The following is a 22,544-nucleotide window of genomic DNA, read 5'->3' on the forward strand; positions in this document are numbered from 1 at the left end:
TCTTACATGTGACATGACAATACATGTCCAGCAGCAAACGTTTCATTGCAGCAGCAGCATCTCTACAATGTATGTTCTTCAAAGAATTCAGACATACTACTGAGTTACTAATAGAACATTGACCAAAACAGTTGAAATCTTTTGTTCTTTGTTTAAAAAAACTCTGAGCTCACCAGAAAAATATTAAAATGTTATTTTCATGCATCATTTGAATTGTCACCTGGGCTTTTTGTCTCTAGAACTGACAGAGAATATCAATGTGTTAATTGAAACAAGTAGTATGTAATCCACAGGACGTCTTTAGCATATGTTTCCTTCCAAGGCTGACAAGAGCTTTCTTGGATTTTTCTGCACTTGAGTCTGATGTTTCCATTTTCAAGCTAAAAATATGAACAAAAATCTTACACATTTACATAAATGTGTATTTTCCCAGCACTATCTTTCCACAGGAATCATACACGCTGTATCAGTTTTAAGACCTCGAAAAATAAAATGTGAGTATGGTAACATTGACATGAAAGTGTTGAAAACCCCATCCTTAAAGCTGTATTTCTCTTCATAATTCAAAAGGCCCAGAAAAATAAATCCAATCAGAAACCTAGCTCCATGATAGAACATTCTTACTGATGAAGGAGAATGAGATAGTGGATGTAACAAGGCAAAGCTCAATACTCAAAGCTATCATAATTTAAAATTAGACATAATTATCCTTAACAAAACCAGGCACTGTGGAAAGGGGCTTTGGAACAGCTGCTCCTCTTCAATTTAAATGCTCATTTGTTTTACATTGACCTAGAAATCAGTATCCTCCGAACCAAAAGCCAATTAGATAATAGTCTGTCTTTCAAGCTTGTAGAATACTAATTTTTGTAATGTTGTTAGTAGTGAAAAGCAAAGAAATAAACTGCAGATGATGCCACAAGTATGCTCAGCTCCAATATGCACAACCAAAACATGAGGGTTCCCTTCCCTCCTTTCTGGAAGGTCAGATTTACAGCCCAGGGAAGACATCCATCACTTCCCTGTGCTAACCCTGCAGTGCAGTCCCAGGCTGGGACAACCACAGGACACGGCAAAGGCAACCACATGGAAAGATCTTCAGTTTGCTGGGGTGGCATCCTGCCACTCCTTCCACAGCAGAAGCAACGTGCCAAACTGACAACAAGGAAGCATTTCAAAAACTGCCCTTCCAACCTTACCCAGAGTTAGGTCATGAACATCAATGTTTTTGGAAACAGAACATTGCCAGGTTCTTACATTACTGCAATATAAACAAGCTGCTTCTTGAGCAACAAGAATTAAAGACGCCCAATTTCTTACAGACTCGAGTTTGGCCTTTTGTCTCTTGCTCCCTCCCATAGTCCTGACTGAGGTAACTCTGGCTTTCCTGTTTTACTTTCACCCAACTGGAGACAGCACCTCCCCCAATTAATCCAGCACTGTCATATTTGAGTGTCAACCAGTGCTGCCAAGCCATAATAAACAACAAACTGACTGTCACTGAGAGAATGTGAGGGGGTGTCTCCTACTCGCTTCCAATTCCTAGACTATTGCAATTACAGTTATTTTTGACATTTCTTATTATTTTCAAGCCTGGATGAAATTGGCTTGGAAGTTACCAGGAAAGAAGGAACAATTGCAGAAACTTTGACTCCCTACTACTGTTCAGTGCTTCTGGCAGTCAAGATCATTTATACCATTACTTTCAATTTTGGTTAAAGCCAATGCCAGAAATACATATTCATCTACAGAGCTGTTCCTGCTCTAAAGAGACAAAATGATGATGAATGCCAGTTTGATTACACTTAAATACAAAGCCATAACATTTCTTGGTCTTCTGAGACTTGGCAGCAACCCTAGAGAAAATTCTTTCCATGAAAGGAGAGCCTTTCCTAAATGCATCCACAAAATAAGCTTCTCAGAAGGCTGGTATCACAGTGAGGCTGACAGGATCCAGCAAGATACTAATTAATACAGGAAACTATATTAGAAAACAGAGAATTCAATTGTACCAAACCATTATGTCTTCCTAGGAGAAAGAAACACTGACAATCATCAGTTGTGATTCACAGTTCCACGCTGCTGTTAGTGCAAAAGGTGGATGTTTCCATACTGAAAGGAGCCATCTAAAACTGCTGAAGTTGTGAAGTAAACAAGCCTATACTGACAGAATGATCTCATAGCAGAACACAAATCTCTACAGGCAAGGTGGAATTCAAGGCAAGGAGAAGCTCTTTCCAGAATAGTTAATGAAGCTGAAGAAACCCCTGTCTCCTTAGGTTTCCTTCTGAAGTCACTCAAGTAGAAAGCAACTAAATGCAAGTGTGAGCTACAATGGACAACAAAAGACAAATATGAAAATAGCAGTAGCATTCCAAATATACCTCCAAGTTATCAGACATCAGCATTATCAGTTGATTGTAGCAGGTTGCTCTGTCCTGTGCTTCTGAATTTCCCACGCTAGCAGCTCCCTTTCCTTCTCAGTAGTACTGCCTTCAAATCTGCTTTTGCAACAGGAAGCAGAGGAAAAGCCAAAGTCCATCCCTACCCAGCCAAACAAGTAAGCAGATTATCAAGGAGGTTTCAGAACAGCTAGGACAATGTCCAAGGCAAAATAATTATTTCAGTCCTATATCAGCTTTTCCAAAGAACAAGTAGAAGCATCATAACATTAGTTATTGAGATTTTCATGACAATAAAAACAAAGCTTGCAAATAAATCACTGGCCTGAGAAGAGTTCTTAGGTGCTTTTGCATAGGAGAGGTAGAGGTTGGACTGTTTAAATTATTGTCTCTGCTGATCAAGTAAACATGTAAACATCAGGCTCTGAATTGTTCAGAGCTTACAGCTTGACTGAAAACTACATTTCTGAAGAAAATGCATCTCTATGAAACAGCTAAACTTTCTGGGTTAAGAACCTGCCAATCAATTGAATTTTTAAAAGTAGCTGTCGGAAGAATTGCTAGGGAATATGACCCTTCTATGTCAAAAGAACAGCCATGCATATAACATTAGATATGAGGAAGAAATTATTCACTGTGAGGGTGGGGAGGTGCTGGCACAGGTTGCTCAGATAAGTTGTGGATGTTGCATCTCTGGAAGTGTTCAAGGCCAGGCTGGATGAAACTTTGAGCAACCTGGCCTCGTGGAAGGTGTCCCTGCCCATGGCAGGGGGTTGGAACAAAATGGTCTTTAAATGTCCCTTCCAACACAAACCATTCTATGATTCTGTGATTTGAATGGCTGACCTAGAAATAAATATAAAGCCACTAATGACAAATGTATTCTAACAGCAGAATATAAACAGTGAGGTCAGTACTGTCAGGGTGATCTGAATGACTTGCTCTATGCATGTACTGTGTTAATGCAACCAAATGGTAAATTGCACTCGTAGGAATTAGGACTTGGGCAACTACAGCATGAAAGGAACATCTGCAATTCTAACTCCATTAATCTCTCGTGGATCCCTTTTTTCAAATACTGGTACTCAATTTTACATCTTCCAGTCCTCAGACTATTTTAAGCAATTGCTATACGGCATAAATAGTAGTTCACACATTTCATCTTTGAATCATTTTAAAGCTGTGTCATTATCTCCTTTTACTCACTGAATTAACAACCTGCTTTGGTCTGTTCCTCACCATTCTGCTTTCTTTTTAACCATTCTTAATTCTTATTCATAGGTAGGATAGGGGAACACTGCATTCCTCTGTCTTGAAGGAGTGGTCCTTAATTCAGTTCTGTGAAGACTATAAAGGTGCAGGTCTCTTCACTGATGTTCTTTGTTCTTCAAGCTTGTCTTTCTAAATCGGTTCATCTTTTTGAAACTCAAAGCAGGTTGGTTTTTTACTGTTTTTAGCTTTGCATACTTCTATTTCTATTTCAGCTTTTAGGGTGTTTTTTTTACTTACCTCTCGAACCAGAACTGAGCACTGCTAAGGACACAATGTTACTCCTCCTCCCATGGGATCTTTGCTGGAGTTTGATCTGTCTTATTAAACCATCACTGAACATGTAAAGTCTGCTCTCATCATGTCCCAGCATGGCATGTGCCCAGTCTACACAGAAGTGAATTCTCCCACTCACACTTTGTTGAGGGTGTCCAATCCTCCTCAGCACACTGCAGTCAGCATCCCCTGCCGTGCACTGGGTAATACAGGAACCCCAATTAATACATCTTAATTAGATTTCAGAACCAAATTAGAACCAAGCTTAAGTTAGAACTTCATTAGAACCAAGCTCCAAGTCTTGGTGTTCTGTGCTTTGCCTGTTTCAAAAGGGAGCAGAGAGCAGGGTCTTTAAACATGCAGCACCACCCAGCCACAGTCCCAGCCTCCATAACCTTTCCCATGCAGTTTGAGGAGATGAGATTGGACACAGAACTGCATGTAAATGAGACAGGCAGTCCTCAGTAGTCATGACAGAATTTGAGCATTTTATGGGATTAATTATCTGTAAAACATACAGTAGTGTAATAATTACACTTATGAGCAGTGAACATTATTATGTGCTTTCCACTACTCTGGACTGGGGGATTCAACACAGAACAGAAGCTTATAATACAAAGCATAAGCTCAATGATGTAGCTTAAGTGAGATGGAGTTAAATCAACTTTATCCTGTTTACATAACACAAAATGGAGTTCAAACAAGCTTTCATTGCTCGCTCCAGAATGTGAAATTGTGGTTACCTACTTCTGAACACCCAAACTATTGAGGAAGTTTCCTGATGTGCAAGGAAAAAAGGAGCTGACCATTACAAACAGCTGTCTGTGACTATTCCCAAATGGAGATTGCATGCAATGGAAGCAAAGCTTGATGATAAAATCCTTGTTGATAATGGGACAAAAAGAAATCCAATTGCAGATGGAAGGGCATGCATCATTAATGTATTCCACTGAAGAAGCTAGGCACCAGCATATCTTTCCCTTGGAATTACTGCCATTTATAGTAAGCTGGGGGAAGAGCAGTTCACCTTTTGCTTATGGAAAAATAGAGAAGTTCAGCAATTAGAACTGTAAGGGATATCTATCACTCCACTGCAGACCTAAGTTTAATGGCCAAGCACCCTTCAACAGTTTTTAATCCATTCCTGACACTTTCCCCAGGAAGATTTTTCTGACAATAAACCACATGGAACAGGGTCTCCCAAGGGTTTCAACAACTCAGTTATACAAAAATGTGCAGCCATTTTCTTTTTAAATCTCATATACATATAGGTATGTGTGTGTGTGTATATATATGGGTATGTATATATATATAAACTGATTTCTAAATCACCTTTATCAATAAAAAAAAGAAGATAACCAAGCCATTCAATTTATTAGAGTGCTCTCTTGGAATTAAGTTGGCACATAAATCAACTGGTTTGTTTGTAGCTATTACCTGACATTCATGCATGCTCATACCAGCCATAAGAAGGTCTGTTTTTCTTTTTACTCTGCCTTGTATAATTCAACAGTTTCTCAGTCAGCAACATTTTAAACACAATATGTAAATTCTATTGAGAAAGTAAACATGTCAGCAGGCCAGTAATCATATAGAAAACAAAAGATGTCACTGTCAAAAATACCACTTTAAACAGCTGCCTGTTTAATCAGGACTGATGCTGATACCTGATCAATATAACCTGGCAATGCTGACATAGCTCTTTCCTCTCAATTCAGATAGTTCTGCGTGTTTGCTATATTACACATTTCAAACACCTAATCACTTATCTTGCCAAACTTCCCTTTCATTAGCCTATTTCATTCTAATAAGATTCAAGAATTAACTCTGATAAGAAATGTATGCATTTGAAATTCATAACACTCTACATTTTACTTATTTTAAAAGAAAATATTTGATAGATTAATTTTAAGGCAAAACATCAGAACCTGATCTAAAACCAAATAAATAGTTATTGATAGATTTAATAATACCCACAGACTTGACTTTTATGTTGCATACTATCATCTGAGCAGACTCAAAGAGCTTGTGGATCAAAGCCCATGACTCAGAACACTGTTAATTTAGCAAGGAGATACTAAAGAAATAAAGGTAGTACCAGAAGTAGTAACTGTGCAGTAGAAAAGGGGAGTGCAAATTGTGAGCAGCTGTAAAACTGCAATACAAGATACAACTCTACAGTGTTCACACTTGCCAGACCAGGAGCTCATTGCCCAAGGAATTGACAGCGGAGAGGGACTAATGAGGTCACAGTAGAAGTATATGTGTGCATAAAGCAGCCCAAATTCACAAATAACCAGAATTTTCTGGTTATCATCAAGTAGTAAGAACTGAATTTTACTGTGGGGAGGTTTTTTGTGGGAGTAGGGAAAGCCATGGACAAAAATAAACACTGCTGGGAGAACACAGGAGGGAAAGGAGACCTTAGGAACACTGAACAGGCAGGAAAGGTCTTTAAAAGGCTCTAGCTGAGTCTGGAGACAGCCCAGTGTGCAAACTGCTCTAACCAAGGTTAGCAGCACTGATGAAATGCAAGCAGGAATGAACATTCCGACCTTTGTCTCCAACCCCTGGATTCCTGACACTGTGATAAGCACTGCATGTATTTTCCTTGACAACAGCTCATCCATTAAATTATTTCAATTACCAATATTTAGAAAATTTGAGGTGCAGATTTGCCAAAAGTACCTCTGCAGGCTTAACCACTTGAAACAAAAACATCACACTGCAGCTACCGAGGCAGCTTTGTGTGAGAGATTCAATGCATGCACTGTAACTTTGTGTAAACAATTCACAGCAGAATTCTCTGTGTTAAAGGTATGCAAATGCTTGTTGCTAATTTGAGCAGAGACAAATACAGAAACCATGTCAGACCTGAAGTTTCATGTTTTATTTAAACTCCAAGGCAGAGAATTTTAATTCAAAGTTTCACATACTAATTTGTTTTCATGGACAAACTATGAACCGTGCCATAGGAGTTCATCATATAACTACTTTAAGTGTCACTATACTGTATGACCACATTAAAATAATGAGGTTTGAACATTCCTATCTTCAATTAGAGCTTTGTGGCTTCGAGCACTTAAAGAATAAATGCTGCCATTAACCTAGACCTTACCCCTCAAATATGCACCAAAAATATTAACAATGTTACTGAATCATGAGGTCATTGTGAAAATATAGATCTCAGTGGATTCCATCACAAAGCAAAATCTTGAGGATTTTAATAGGATATTATTTAAGGTATAAAATTAAAATCTCTCATTAAGTTATCTCAACAGCTCATTTAATTTATCAGGCTCAAAAAATATTTTAAAGGTCATGTTAGGTTAATTACATTTCACATCCTTTTATGACAGATCTGAAACCCTGCACATCTTTCAATCCTCTTTTATAAACATTCCTCTTTGCCAAATAGCTGAGAGTTCACACTGACATATTTTTGCATACTCACACTATAGTCTCAACATGACAGTGTTTTATATTCACGATAGACACAGAATCTTGTTTTTTTTAATGGAAACTTGGTCACTGCAATAAATAACAAAAGCAGAAGCCCCTCAGTCAGTAAGGCATCCTCTCAGCAAATTTTACACTATTTGTACTTAGGTGGCCACAACTGCTTTCGGTGAAAATAATTCTGATCAATCCAAAAGGCCACAATACAGGAATTTCTCTCATCTATTCCTAAAATAAATAACAATTTTGGGAAAAAAATCACCTGCCATTGTTTGCCCTAGCTTCAAGGGAAGAACTAAAGACACTGACTCTAAATGAATCTTGGTAATATATTGGTTATTCTGACTTCATCCCTCATGTTCTCACAGCACAAGGACTCTGCAGGTCCCATTGGGAAGAGTCTGAAACTCACAATTAACGTGGAAATGCTGGGGTTAGCAATAATAACCCAGCAAGGGCAGGTAAGAGATCATGGTATGCCTCAGCTCTTGAACAACTGACTTGAAAAATCTAAATATGAACACAACCAGAAATAAGAAAATAATACTGGCACACTATTTTCAGTGACTGCAGCAATAAATTATTCCACAGCACCATCCATTTGAGCTCCAAACATCTGCTAAAACATTAATAAACTGAGGTTTACAGAAAGTCTGGGAGACGTGCTCTACTTTCAGTTCTTCAGGTGACCAAGGGATTGAACCTCTCTGTACCTGAGCTTATCAAAGTTCAGATATCAGGATTGTTACATAAATCCCAGGCTTGTGTTTCACTTACAAGGCTACCCTTATCTCTGCCAAGAGATTTCACCTCTCCCCCTCTGGTAATCTCGAGGCAATAAGGATTTTAGATTAACTCATAGGAAAGATTGTGAGCTGCAGCTCTTCAGAGGTGGTGCACACAAACCTCTGTATTCCCACTGTCCTGAGAGTAGTAAAATAAACAATCACTGTGTCTCTGGGGCTGAAAAAAGATTGCTGGAAAGACACATTGCATGGCTTGGATAAACCAAAGTGACACAGTGCAGGAAAACAGACCAAACAAAAAGTAGCAGCCAAACATGGAGGATTAGGCTACTAATTACAGAGCATGTCCAAAGCTTTTGCTCAGTCAAAATGCTACAGGGTATTCTTATAAATGTCCTAAGGCTCAAAACAGTTTGCATTTCTGAAATAAAGCAGCCTGAAACTTAAGCAAACGAACTATTTCATGTTTTAAGACCAATCTTCCTATTATCACATCCTAGGAACTATTTCAAGAAGTATGACCAGACACAGAAGGCATCCATATTAAAATACCAAATGCAGACGTCTCACACTGCCTTTCTGTGGAAATATCTGCCAAAAATAAAACAGAAAATTTTCAACTACTTTAAATTAAAACCCAGAACATTTATTGTCTACATCAGTATGTGTTTATAGAGAGGTCATTAAGAACCACAGAACAACACTCAAGGAACAAAGCCTCACTCAACAGTGAGGCTTCAACAGTGTGTGTTTAAGACAGTCTGAATAACTATATTTTAAGTTCCCCGTAGCTCCCCAAGCAAAAAAGCTAATTTTCCATGCACACTGCAGCAGTTTCTCACTTTACACCTACAATAGTGCTGCTGTCAGGAAGAGAAGTGACTGCATGTGCCAAAAATCAATTCAACATATTCACAGACAAAAAAAAATAACATGCAGCATCTGAAGATAATGAGAACTGCAATCATTCAAACTGACAGTCTAGTGCCTAACAATTATCACAAGGCAAGTTTTATGAATTCATATTTCCTACAATGACAAGCCTCAGGTTACACAGAAGGGCGTTCACATTTTCTTTCAAATATGAAAACCTCCTTTAAGCCAATGAGTCCACTCCAAAATGGAATTCACTTAACTGAAGTGAGTAAAAAGATGCTGACTGTGTTTTAAGTAATATGCTGAAGTTTCTTCTGAGCAAGATGCTGACTGTGCTTAAGTAATATGCACTATATAGTAAATAAAACTTTAGTATAGAATTTATCACAATAATTTTCTGTTCTTTACATGAATTATTCAGAATGAAGTTTCCTAGTGAAAAACCAATCAGGACTATCAGTTTTGGATGCCAGTGTGAAGCAAGTGCCCTGAATTTATCATGAAAACACACATGACACAGAGTCATAGCACATCCATTTTTGGTTTCCTACCATAGACACCTTAAAAGCTGTGACAAAGGTAAGTCCCTGCAAGCACTGCCAAATGTCTAGAACTTGCTCCATACTTCTTCCTCAGGCCCTGTCCAAATTCCAAAATTGATAATGTACCCAAAGATTCACCAACAGACTCTGCAGCATATGTCCATGCAAATATCTAATTAGTATGCACAAACTTAGACTTCACACATGGTCTTAATTTGGAAATCCACTTACTTCCTATCTCAGGTTATTACAACTGCCAATTTAAAATGCAATTTCCATGCCTTCACACAGTAATAAAATCCCTTCATTCATGCAGCCATAGTTCGTGCTGTCTCTTCCTTTTCTACCAACATAAAAATATGAAATCCTACCTGTACAGTATTGAATGTTCTCTACTCCCTAAAATGATTTATGGCCTTCATCACCTATGACTTTCATGATTATTCTTAAACAAAACTATTTTCATCTGTATTGAACAATACTTAAACAGTCAACATGTTACCACCTAAAATGCAAACTAAAAGTAACATTATCTATGATAAAATATTTTGGGAAAAGAGCAGCTGTGTGTTTTAGAAGACATAAATGTAAAATGAAGTTTTCCCATCAGATTCAAATGCCCAGGCAATGAGCAGGAGGTAGCACTATGCACAACTGGCATTAATAATTTGTCCCTGAACTAGTGCTGTATTTTTCAATAAAAAGAGATTAATTCTTTTGTGACGAGGTGGAATTCTAAGCTCTACGCCAGCACACAAAATGAGCAGATGTTGTACCTTGCAAACCGATGTTTAATTTGTTAGTCAGATGCCTGGTGTCTGCCAACCCTGCTCCTTCCAAACCCTCATCCCTGGGGTGTAACAAGCACTGTCCGTGTGCTGCACAGAGCAGAGACCCGCAACAGCAAACAGCAAATCCGCGACAGCGCTGCAGGACGCGCGGAGACAGAATTTCCCTTTATAACCTGGAGGGGCTTTGAAGCGGGAGCTTCTAGTCCCACTGCACTTCACCAGGCCTTTTGAATTATTAATTCCCGTGCTGAGGTGAGCAGCAGCAGCGCACGGAGGTGTCCTTTAGCCCGGGGAAGCTCGGCTGTCCCCAGCCCGGCCGGTCCCACACACGGCGACATTGCCGGGGAACTCGCGGCTCCTGCGCCCGGGGCTGCAGCGCCACCGCCAGGCCAGAGGCCGAAGCGCAATTCACACGGCTGCCACCCAAAAATCCCCAATTTTGCTTATGGAATCTGCTACAAATAATATTTTTCTTTTTTTTTTTTTTTTTTTAATCTTGTCCTCTTCGTAAATGTCCCAACCATCATCTCTCTGTTAGCAGAAAAAGGATGCTGCAAACCACAGCACGGCATTACCAAGCGAATTCATACTCCAGCTAAAAAAAAAAAAGCCAGTTATTAACAGGTGATTCCTGTGGGACACGATCCCATAAAGAACATACCTCTGCTGTAAAATCACTAATGATTACGAGCATCTTTAACACCGTTTGACAAAAACTCACTTGGATCCTGGAGTTCACAATTCCTGTCCCCAGCCCCTGGCACACCAGCAGATGGCAACCCAGCTCCACAGACCCCTCCATAGACTTGAATAAAGCACAGCCTTTGGATTCACTTCCACGTGAATGAAAGGGAATTAGCTACCTTGTAATAAACTCACTCACTAACTCAAATCTGTAACCAATCAGCCTTCACTCTGCTCTGGCTTCTTCCTTATAGCCAGGAACAATACAAATTTTCTTTTTAATAAACAGCATCCTGCACAAGAGAAATATGCTATTAGGGGAAGTTTTTATATTGGGTACAGTTGATTCTATTCCTAATACAGGCAATATGAATTAAAAAAAAAAAAAAAAAAGTAAAAGGAGCAAAAGTTTAGAAAATAAAAAGTCTATATTATCACCTACATCTAAAAAGCACACCCCAGCTTGAAGACCAAAAGCCAAAGCCCCAACATCATAAGGATGACCCATTCCCCCCATTCCACTCAGTATTGCCTAATCCACACAGCTTTGGGGAACTGAACATTCACAATAAATCAGGCTGAGTGTTGTTCAACAGAGGAAGTTCTTCAGTTGAGAGTTGTTTCAAATTTTTGCATTTGAGCTTTTCTACCCTCCAGATTATTATTCAAAAATCTAAGAGTCTTGGGTTTTTAACCATTTCTTCCAGAATGAGATGAGAGAAAGATGTACTCTCTGCCACTGAGTACAACCACAATGAATATGCAATGATTTCACTTTGTTTCAACTTCCACCCTGTTTGAAAGAAAATGTAAAACCCTGTCATTTGAAATTATCCTGTGAAGATGAGACTGACCCTACAAGGAAATCTTACAAGTCTGGAACAGAGGATTAACAGAGCACCAACTGCTTAATCAGCAGCCTTCATCTCTGAAGATGAAGAAATAGCTCTGACCACATCCCATGTGGTGCAGAACACAAGGAAGAAAGTTTACACTAAACAGAACTGCGACCATCCAGCCGAAATCCTCAACCTCACTTTCAAAAATTATGTCCAGTTTTTCAGTTGAAGGAGTACCACAAGTTTCAGTTCAGTACTGGGAGCACTTCAGAAAATTAGAGTTTGCAAGTATTTTTAAAAATAATTTCAAACTCTCCTTCACAAACATATCTAAGTTTCCACTGACAGGCTTCTTCAAATGTTTTCCTATCACCACAGTTGGCAGAAGGAACACACATGGTTTCTTATTCCTGGAACATCTCAAACTTTTCCAGCCATTCGATGGTGAGCAATGCATATGAGATATAATGGGTTGCATATTATCAGATGTTTCTTTCCCAAAACCCTGGAGAGAGTGCTTGAGATGCTCTCTGTGAGGCGCCAGGACATGGGACACGGACACACACACAAAATCTCTCTCCACAAATAAAGCAGCATATTCAGCATTAGTGTAGTGCTCTAGTAAAGCATCCTGTTCTCAATAGACATGAGGGGAAAGTCACCCCTTGCCACCAATAAATGCTCAGCTATGGAACATTAGCACCTTATGGCATTGCTCCTGGCAGTTTCATTCACGCTGTGTTTTGTCAAAATTAACAGTTTCAAGAAAGACACTCCCAATCTACCTCTGTGACAATCACAACCATCTCTTCACAAGGTCATTTTCCCTTCTGAAGTTTAGAAACCCTGATGCTCTTTATGCCTTTCTTCATAAGAGAATGCATCCACATTAGTGATCTTTTGCATCACGAGTGACAGGACTCAAGGAAACAGGATGAAGCTGAGTCAGGAGAGGTTTAGGTTGAATATCAAGAAGAAGTTTTTCACTCAGAGGGTGGTTGAGCACTGGAACCGGCTCCCCAGAGAAATAGTTACAGCACCAGGGCTGTCTGAATTCGAGAAGTGTTTGGACAACACTCTGGATCATTCACATGGGGTGCCTCTTGGGGTGTCCTGCACAGGGCCAGGACTTGGACTCAATTATCCTCATGGGTCCCTTCCACCTCTGCACATTCTAGGATTCTATAATCTCCCTTAAAAAAACACAGTCCAAGCTCTAACTCTTTTTATGACAGGGTAAGATCTCAGATAAACCCCCAAAACTAAGTCATAAGGAATTCTCCATAAAATTACCCTTCTGTTCCTTAAACGTGCACTCTATATATATTCCCTGCATCCAATTTTTTAGTATATTTGGGTCTTGTCAGCAGGAAATACCACTGAGATGCCCACGATGATGCTTTATGTGTTTTCCTCTGATTACTTCCTCGGCTATCTAAGGGATTTAAAAGTCTTAAATAGGATACTCCTCACCGAATTCAATCTCACAGGATCAGAGCCATTCGTCTTAAGGTACATGATGAGCTGAAGGTCATCCTCTGAAATCCTCACGTATATTTAGAAGGCACACAGATCAGATCAACACCTTTCATGCCACGTTGACAGCACTCAGCATTCACTCTGCCCTGGCTTCTTTCTCAAGTCAAGGACCTAGTGGCAGCTGCTGTGCAGGCACATTAATCCAGATTATCACACATGTATGAGCTGAGAGACTCTGCCCAACAATAAATTCTGTTTATATAGTTTAGCAAGTTAGAATTTGATGTGTTCCCAGTTCTGGAGTCATTGCTGATAAGTAGCCTGGCTATCAGGCTTGTTTCAGAAGCCGAAAACTCATTTCTGTAGATTTGCTATTGTTAACTTATCTATTTGCCTTGCAAATATTTTTAAAGAGGAAAAGAATGCAATTTAAGCACAGTAAACAATCTGTAGGATCAGTAGTGGTTAGAAAGCAAAAAAACACATTACTGAATGCCACAAAGCAATTTAGCAAAGGAAAATCTACTGATACCTGCAGAGCCAGAAAGAGGGAGCAGAAACAATGCACACAGCTTTCCTGGCATTCCTAAATCACACTCCACTTCTCTCTAGCTATCCAACTACTGTATTATAACAAATAATAGAAGAATTAAATGCTCTAGCAGTCAAGGCTGGCATATTAAAATGACATTCTGCATTACTGAACTTACTCATCTCTTAATAGAGCTGTTCTTCAAAGGAGATTAATTATACTGGCAAGAGACCTTTTGCTATTCTAATTTGTGAAACGTATTTCAATACCACAAGCACATTAAAACAGCTGCAAACATGTAACTGGCTCCAAGATCCCAGGACTCACTGCATTTAATTAGGTGTTCATCTTGTGATGTTCTTTAGTCACTGCTTTTGAAACCCACTTCACATAAAAATTTGTAATGTCCAGGGTCCAGGCTTAATTAACTGCAACTGTAACGAACATACAGCCCATCATACAATATACAGAGATAGGAAAGTGACCATATCTTTCAACACCTAAACACCATCACAGGGGCACAGTAGCTGGATTTAGAGATTAATTTCTCTGCCTTACTTAGGAAACAGAGAAATTTAAATTATTTTTTAAAAACTCATTGGCACTGTGTTTCACATCAGAACATTTGATAGACAGCACAAACACTGCCATGACCAACTGAAAACACAGTGTATAATATGAGTAATGTGCAGAATTGTAACATGCAAACAACGGCAGCTCACAGAGCTGCATGCAGCTGTTAAGCAACAACATAGTACTCCAAATTAAATAGCTGAGAATTAGTGCTTTGTTTTAAAGCACAGTTATTTTCATTAACCTAAGTTATGAAGCTCCAAGGCATTTATCTGCCTCTAGAGAACAGGCCTGTGTTTTAACATATTACTTTTCCTAATCCCCATCAGATAAATACTCATAGCCAAGTTCGTGTGAGCATTCTCCCTTTCTGTTATCATTGAATTTAAAACCACTGGTGAGAGCATAAATTTAAGGCAAACACTGAACAGGCACCAAATTAAGACACAACACAATTAAATCAGAAGAATTTCAATATAGTAACATGTCTGAAAATGTCAAGACTACAATTACTTCATTGTGAAATCAAAATTAGTTGTAACACAAACGTGTGGCTTTTTGAACCTTAAAGATTTAAGTTTCCTTTCATAGCCTGGTGGTGCCAAACTGTCTAGGAACCCCAAAAAAGTTCTCAGGGCTTTGTCCAAGGTACACTCTTCTACTTAAAGGGTCATTGCTTCTGAACAGTCTTACAATGTAACATAAATTTACCCAGTTACTTGCAGACTTGCAGCACTATAAGTAGCGCACACCAAAATTCCTCACTTGAGTAAAAGTTATTATACAAATAACTGTAGATATTCAGAAAAAAAAAAACATTTCAACTTTGGCTTTAATCTACTATTTACCAAAATTTTCTGTTGCACATATGCCTGCTCACAAATAACTGTCTTTTCTTACCCTTGGATTTTTCTTCTCACATGTCACCAATTTAGATTTTTAGAGATAATAAGGAAAAATTACAAACAAAATATGTATTCCTTTTTGTGTGCAGTTCAGACTTGACTGTAGCCACTTGAATGTGTGCCCCCATACAGAACACTCTTTTCTTAGAAAATATTTATTTAGCAGATGCAACATTCCTCAAAAATATTTTACCAAAGGTTTCTTTACCAAAACCTTTTGACAGATACCAGGAAGAGCATATGTCAATTCCAGCTCTTCAATTCCTTGGACAGTTATCTCTTTCAGGTTCATCCCCCCAGCTATTCCCTAGTGAAACAGGCAGAGGTAGATATTCAGAAAGCTGCTTTTCAATTAAACTTGTTTGAAATGGTTGGGCTCCCATGCTCACATCTCCTAGACTTCTAATGATATTTCTTTCAGGCATCAGGCAACTGAAGTAGTGTTGAGAAGGAATGTCCCCAAAAAGAAATTATTCTTCAACATACATCTTTTCCTGCTTTCTGTCTAAAGCAGGATGAACATATTCTCTCCCTAGTTCAGCCTGTAGCCTAAAAAGTCCCACAGGAACAAAATGTTGCTTTCACCGAGCAGGAGCAGGGAAAACAAGGTGAGAACTAAAGCACAGGATCACATCACTTTTTACAGCCCAACAGCACCATGAGTGTTCCCAGACCCACTCACCAAACCAGCAGTAAGTGAAGGAGCAGATTGTCCTAGAGACTGATTTCTCATGCGGACCAGGTTGGAGGTGTCTCCAGGAGGCTGCCATATCGTCTGGCCCACTCCACTGTGGACACTATTTGATAAGGGAAGTAGCTGTTTTCCTTTAAAAATAAAATCAAAATACCATCAGCTTGTTTTTAAACAAGTCTGCAAGTTCAAAGTATAAAGATGAGAACAAATACTGCATTTGAAGAAAAAGCATTTAATAAAAAAAGCAATTTCAAGATTTTGGTAGGTTAAAACTTGTAAGAGCACCTTACCAGTAAATTCATTATGTTTGATAACTAATGGTTTTCAAAAAATCTACTTTACATTATGAGATTGGGGGAATCCAAAAACCTTGCAAAAACAGACTGCTATTACTTCATAAATTTCCATATTCCACTCATCTTAAAAAGAAAACAATATTTGCTGCCCTAAAAGAAAGCAAAATCTCTTTACTATAACTTTAAAAATTCTTTTGAAAACGCATTCCTAATTGTAAAATATTGTCTTCCCTAAATAGCTTGGTCATCTAGACATTCCCCACTTTCTCCTACCACTGGAACACTGAGCACTGCATTACATGCAGCTGTAATATAACATAGTGTATGTTTAAATATTGTCTTGCTTTAAACCATGGATGGATAGTTCTTTCTCAATAAATATTTTCTAGTCAATGCAACACTCGTTTTTGAAAAATGTCAAGCAGTAAATTTCCACAATGAGAAAGAACCAAAGTCAAAGTAGGTCATATTTTGACTCCACAGAGGCTTGACAGCTTCCTTTTATGTACAATGTCATCCACAAAGAAAAAAGAGAAGAAAGATATTTCTGTGGTTAAAAACACATAAGTGAAGAAGTCTGTGAATCTGGGTTTAGTTATTAGCTTCCAGATGACTTACTCTGTAAGTCTGGTCAGCCAACCCCTGTACTTCAATTTCCCCATTGCAAAATGGAAGTGGGTAATACCTCTTTTCCTTAAAATTAGGACTATGGGATTAAATACCACATCCCCTTCCAAGCATTGTAAAGATTATTGCTTTCAATGGATTACTACATGCTCAGGAATCACAGGGGACTGAGACATTTACTGCAATAAGCAGCAGGAAGGCTACACCTTTAATCACATACATGCTGCAGAAAAAGACTTTTTCTCTCAGAGGCAGAAAAAGCTGTTCACAAATTCAACTGCACCTTAGAACTAGATGTGAACTATTGCATTCATTCCATAACAGTGGCTGCAATATTTGGAAGACTGTCACATAAAGTGACCAGCCATCATGCTGGGGGAGGGTGGGGAGTGGAAGTGCTGGAGTTTTTTTCTGGTTTTAATTTGTCAACATTAATTTTCTGTGATAGTTACAAGCAGTGGGCCAAGTACACACCAACAGAATGAGTCAAAGTGTATGACAGATGAGCAGGCTCAGCTTTGTCAAGCAAACAGAGACACAATACATTAGTACCCTCTTCCTGGTCCCACTCAAGCTGCTTACAGCTGTGGACGTGGTTTTCATGGCTTGATCATTTTCAAGATAATGAATAAATACAACAACTTGTCTGCAGAGACCTAAAACTATAGAAATGTACATTGCTGTATTTATCTCTGTACAGCACTAACAAAGATATCCTGTAATAGCAAGTCCAATAATGTAATTATCTAGCAGTCTAAAATACCCGTGCTTGAGGACAAGAATAATTTTATTTAAGTCTCTATAAGATAGTTATCAATATCTGCTTTCAGGTCCCCAAAACCTGAATCCAGGAGGGAAGAATTCCATCAAGAGTCAAATCTCAGCCAACCAGTTTGCATGAACAATCATCTACACTCTTCAAACTTATTTGATTCTGGGGCAAAAATTAGCTGGAATCATTTTAAGGATGGAACTTTAAAGTAAAGCCTTTCCCTGTCATGCTTCAAGTTCTACACACATTCCAAACACCCACACTGAAAATATACATCTAAACCTGTACATTTTCTCTATCCAGTTGGGTCAGACTGATTTTGTTGGGGCTCTTTACCTCTTCCTGAATCAGGTACAGTAGATTGAAAAGTAATTAAGATGAATCACCAAGTTCTGGACAATATAGATTTTTTTGTTCTGAAATTACCATCTCCAAATGGAAAAATTATTTTTAAAAGAGAACAGACCTTCCAGTTTTCCTGCTTCCTCCTATTTACTTTGCTTTCTTCTACTCAAGGAGAAAAAAAAGCTACAGTACTAATTCAGGCCATTGCAGTCAGTCAACAGCTGTGTAGTTCATAAAGTTCTGTGATTAACCTACCTTGGAGAACAAACTTATATGCATACAAAACATTACAAATGTATCTATTTTTCAGAAACTATCCACTTAGTATAAATAAAACACTAAGCCAAGGCCAAGCCAAAATAAAACATATATACTTTACTGCTTTGTTAATTCTATTACACCTAACACCTCAAACATGAAAATATTTATCTTCCTCTGAGAAAAGACAAGGCACCAGGACTGGATGTATTTTTACAATCATGTAAATCAAGCCCATGCTGATGCCAAAAAAGGTGGCTTCACCTTCTTCCTCCTTCCCTCCCACCTGAGAATTTTCAGCTCTTTCAGTTCTTGCACTCACATACAAATAGGCAGAGCCTAATTAGGGAGGAAATGGGCTGCAACTTAACCCTAACAGAGTAACACTGGCATTCGGGCATATCAGCTCTTTCATTCTAGACTGATCATGCAGCTCTCTCTGCTCTATTCCAGCACCACAGACTCTGATATCAGTTTTAAACAGTTGTGAAACCATCCCCTAGCCCACTAAGAAAGTCCTTGAAAAAAAAGAAAACTACTGAACTGAGTCCATTTTTGGGTAGTTACTTGCTTCTGCTCGCTCCATGGTTCTACAGCTGATAAACTAAATTCAATTACAGGGCTGAATATTTACGTTCATAAGAAAAAACAAATTTTACACAAACTAAAAAAAAAAATCAAGTTAGCAAGCAAGATTTTTACTTTGAAACACAATTGCCTACAGTGCTTTTGAAGCCAAAAAGAAACTAAATAGCAATTCAAACATGATATTAAAAAGACAGTTTCCCAGTAAGAAACAAAAGGGAGAAGTGGGCAAGTTTACATTCAATGCTGATGTTAAAAGGAGTAATACACCAACGTGTCATCTAAAGTTCCACAACTCCATTCTTCAATTTTGTATATTAAATCTTAGCTTTTAAATTTCCACTCTAGGCAATATAGAAAACTTCACTCTAAATTCAGGGTTTTTCACTCTTTTCTACTGATATTTCTTTTTGCATCTTTCTCTTACATAAAATTTTGTATGCCCTGCCAACAAGAGATCACCTTACCAGTGACTTACCAGTATCTTTTATTATGACTGTTCTGCCAACAATGCTGCATCTTTAATACCAGTAAAGTGTCATATTGTCTTTACAAAATGGCTTACCTGACAAAGAACTTGCCAAGCTGCCTCTTCGTAGCTTGCAGTCATCTTGACTGAGCTGACGGTGGAGCTTGGTTTTCCCAGCAGATGAAAAGATGTCAGGATTGCTGAGCTTCCTGCACCGCAGTGGAGTGGACTCTGTTTTCATCTCCTGGAGGAAGAAAAACATGCAGAACTTAGTTAATGACAGCCAAATATCCCCTGTCTGAAACATGCAATTTCCAAAGCATAAAGAAGACTGTTTAAAAATAAGCATAAAGAAACATACTCCACTCCTACCCGAAAAAAGGAAAAGAAAAAAAATAAAAAAAAATTTAAAAAAAGAACCAAAACAACATTTAACATAGTAAATCCTCCTCTTTGGTGCCCCATAGCTGCACAGAAAGCACATCACAAGGTCCCTGTCAACTTTGGTCCTTGAACACTGCTGCAAGAAATACCATTAATAATAGTCAGGGAAATGTAATTATGCTACAGCAGTTTTTTCCTCATACAGTATTTAGGAGAAAATGGTACTGAAAAAACAGGCTCAGCTTTGATTAAAGCTATTTCCTGCTAAAGCAAAAGTACTTTCTCCAGACTTCTTCAATCTTTATTCAATCCAGCCTATGAGTAATATACCTATAAAGAAACTGTTGCAATGTCTATTGCAACCCAAAACTTCTATTATAAGCTGCAGCTCCACAAAGGCCATATGCATAATTAAATAATAACTAGGATAACGATCAGCCTTTGTGTCATGTCTTTGTTATTGCTACAAACAAAATTAGACATGTATTTGTCAGAAGCACTCCCACACATGTGAATTCCTTTCACAGCGTACAGCAAAATTTCAGTCAAAATAGCGTAGGCAGAGCAGTGTCAAGCACAACCACAGTGCTTTCCTCGTGCTTTTCATTATCCTGGAGGTGTCAAACTCTCATTCCACACCCAAAGAAGAACAACGAGCTTTGCTATCAGACATGGGTTTGAAGATGTGACACTTTCCATTACAGCCCATACACATGAACTGTTCAAGCTCTCCCTTCTCTGCAGTGTGAAACATTCCACTTGTTTTAATGGACTCCTGCATTTTATTTCAAATGCCTCTTATTAGCTATACAGCTCTTCAAGCCATGCTTATCCTCATAAAAATCTCATCTGAGGCAGAAAATAAACTTTCCCTGTATGATACATGACCACACGATTTAACATAGTTTTCAATTATGTTTAAATCAAAAACTAGTTTACCAGTTATGGCTTTTAATTAAAATTTGCAGATTCCAGTCAAAATCTATTTCTAAAGTCATTAATTCAAATTATTCAGTCTACACTGTTATGCCTCAAACTGTCAAACCCAGACCAGGACTACACACTTTAAAAACCTCAAGGGGAAGGGAGGGGAGGGGAAGGACATGAATAAAGTGGTTTTATATGAAAAAAAACAAACTGATTTGGGATTTGAAATAGAATTCTCATTTAGCTCTGAGTCACTCATTCTCAACCTTTCTTAGACCCCATCTCCTTCTAATAATGAAATCTTTTGGCACCTCATAATGCTGAATAACTTTGTTATTGTTTGAGGGATAGCAATGCTTTGCTCCACATCAGCTTCAGTGGTTCACCTTTCTGGATACAATTTCTGCTCCGGTTCTGGTCAGACTTGGAGTCTGCAGTGTCTGACCCAGACCACAGGGACAGCTGGTACCAGGGCAGCTCAGGTCACTCTCCCAGCTCACACAGCTGCACACAGCTGTGCTGGTGCAAGAGTGGGGAGGGGCTCAAAAACAAGTGACCTGGCTGGGATAGGGAAAACTGCTCAGCTAAAACACTCTTCAAATCTTATGGTTCCCCGTACACATCTTGGAGCACAGGGTGTCATTTTCAGTTGTCTCTGACCTTCCCCACAGAGGTACTGAAGTCCTTTGCTTGCAGCAGCCTGTGCTTCTCCTTTGCTGTCATTTGGAGAGCTGAAAAGGCATCTACCTGTCTTTCTCTCTGTACTTGGGAGTAAGCTAAATAATATTAAATTGCAGCATTAGCAGTCGCCCAGCACAGAGGCCAAGGGCAGAGTCTGCTGTTTCTATTCAGGATTCAGAGCACGGTTATACTTGTGTACATGACTGTAAGTAGACATACAGAAACATGCACACACGTTTAATAAGGCCTGTCCTATGCCTACAATGCCTGAAATCTGGAACATGTTCACCATCTATGACAGTCTGAAATTACCACACCAGAAAAATAAAACAAAAAAAAACCAACCAACCACAAACACACTAGGTTACAAACAAATTACTTAAAAACTTCATCCAGCCTACCCTCTCATACCCTCACACTCCTTATGCTTCAATTCCAAATATTACCAGTATCCTTCAGTATCCAGCTACTTCTCTGAAACTAGTCATGTGTTGAAAGGCCCCATGCACATCAGCAGCAATTAAAATCAAAATGTCAGACTAACTCGAAGTGTTCTAACTAAGCCGTCTTTTTCAACGTTTTGGGGGTGTTTGTTGGTGTTTTGGAGGTTTCACGTGATTTATTTTGGTTTTTCCCCTGCGGGTGCCTATTCACCTCCCCTTCACCACACACATACCTCTCACCAATCATTCTCAGTGACCTGCAACTAAATAAGAACAATCATTCACTCTGGGACACCACGTAAGGAAAGGCACTGAAGCCAGAAACAAAAGTACTCTACGTCATGTTACAAGCAACTTCTGTATTTTACAGCTCTCTTTCTCCCCACAATATACAGACAATGCTTGCCAGGCAAAGAATGTGCCCACTTCCCTACCCTTCCCCTTTTCCCTCTTTACACAGACTCTTTTCACTGGCAAAAATAATTACAAATTCTTAATGTCTTCTTGAGTTACAGTACACAAGTCTTGCAGATCTGATAAGATCTAAATCAAAAGTTCCCCAGCTGAAGGGCACACCTACTCCTACCACAGTATCTGATCAGCTACAACACCCAGCCTACACACACCTCTGAGGACAGCCCAGTGGCATAAGCTGCTTCTCAAAAAGCCATTCCATGTGACAGCTGTCCC

General features: G+C 38.8%; 1 protein-coding gene across 4 annotated transcripts in view; it reads right to left on the minus strand.

The window, feature by feature from the left end:
* MAST2 (microtubule associated serine/threonine kinase 2) overlaps positions 1 to 22,544 on the minus strand; it is a 187,289-nt gene that overhangs the window by 146,813 nt on the left and 17,932 nt on the right. For all 4 annotated transcript variants that reach the window (XM_088169765.1, XM_088169764.1, XM_088169763.1 and 1 more), the window contains exons 2-3: positions 19,516 to 19,663; positions 16,056 to 16,198 (exon numbers count right to left, since the gene is read on the minus strand). In XM_088169765.1, the coding sequence (XP_088025891.1) occupies positions 16,056 to 16,198; positions 19,516 to 19,663 (291 nt within the window). The remainder of the gene's footprint in view (positions 1 to 16,055; positions 16,199 to 19,515; positions 19,664 to 22,544) is intronic.

Source organism: Sturnus vulgaris, chromosome 9 (assembly GCF_052056855.1).
Source record: "Sturnus vulgaris isolate bStuVul1 chromosome 9, bStuVul1.hap1, whole genome shotgun sequence".
NCBI classification, from domain to species: Eukaryota; Metazoa; Chordata; class Aves; order Passeriformes; family Sturnidae; genus Sturnus; species Sturnus vulgaris.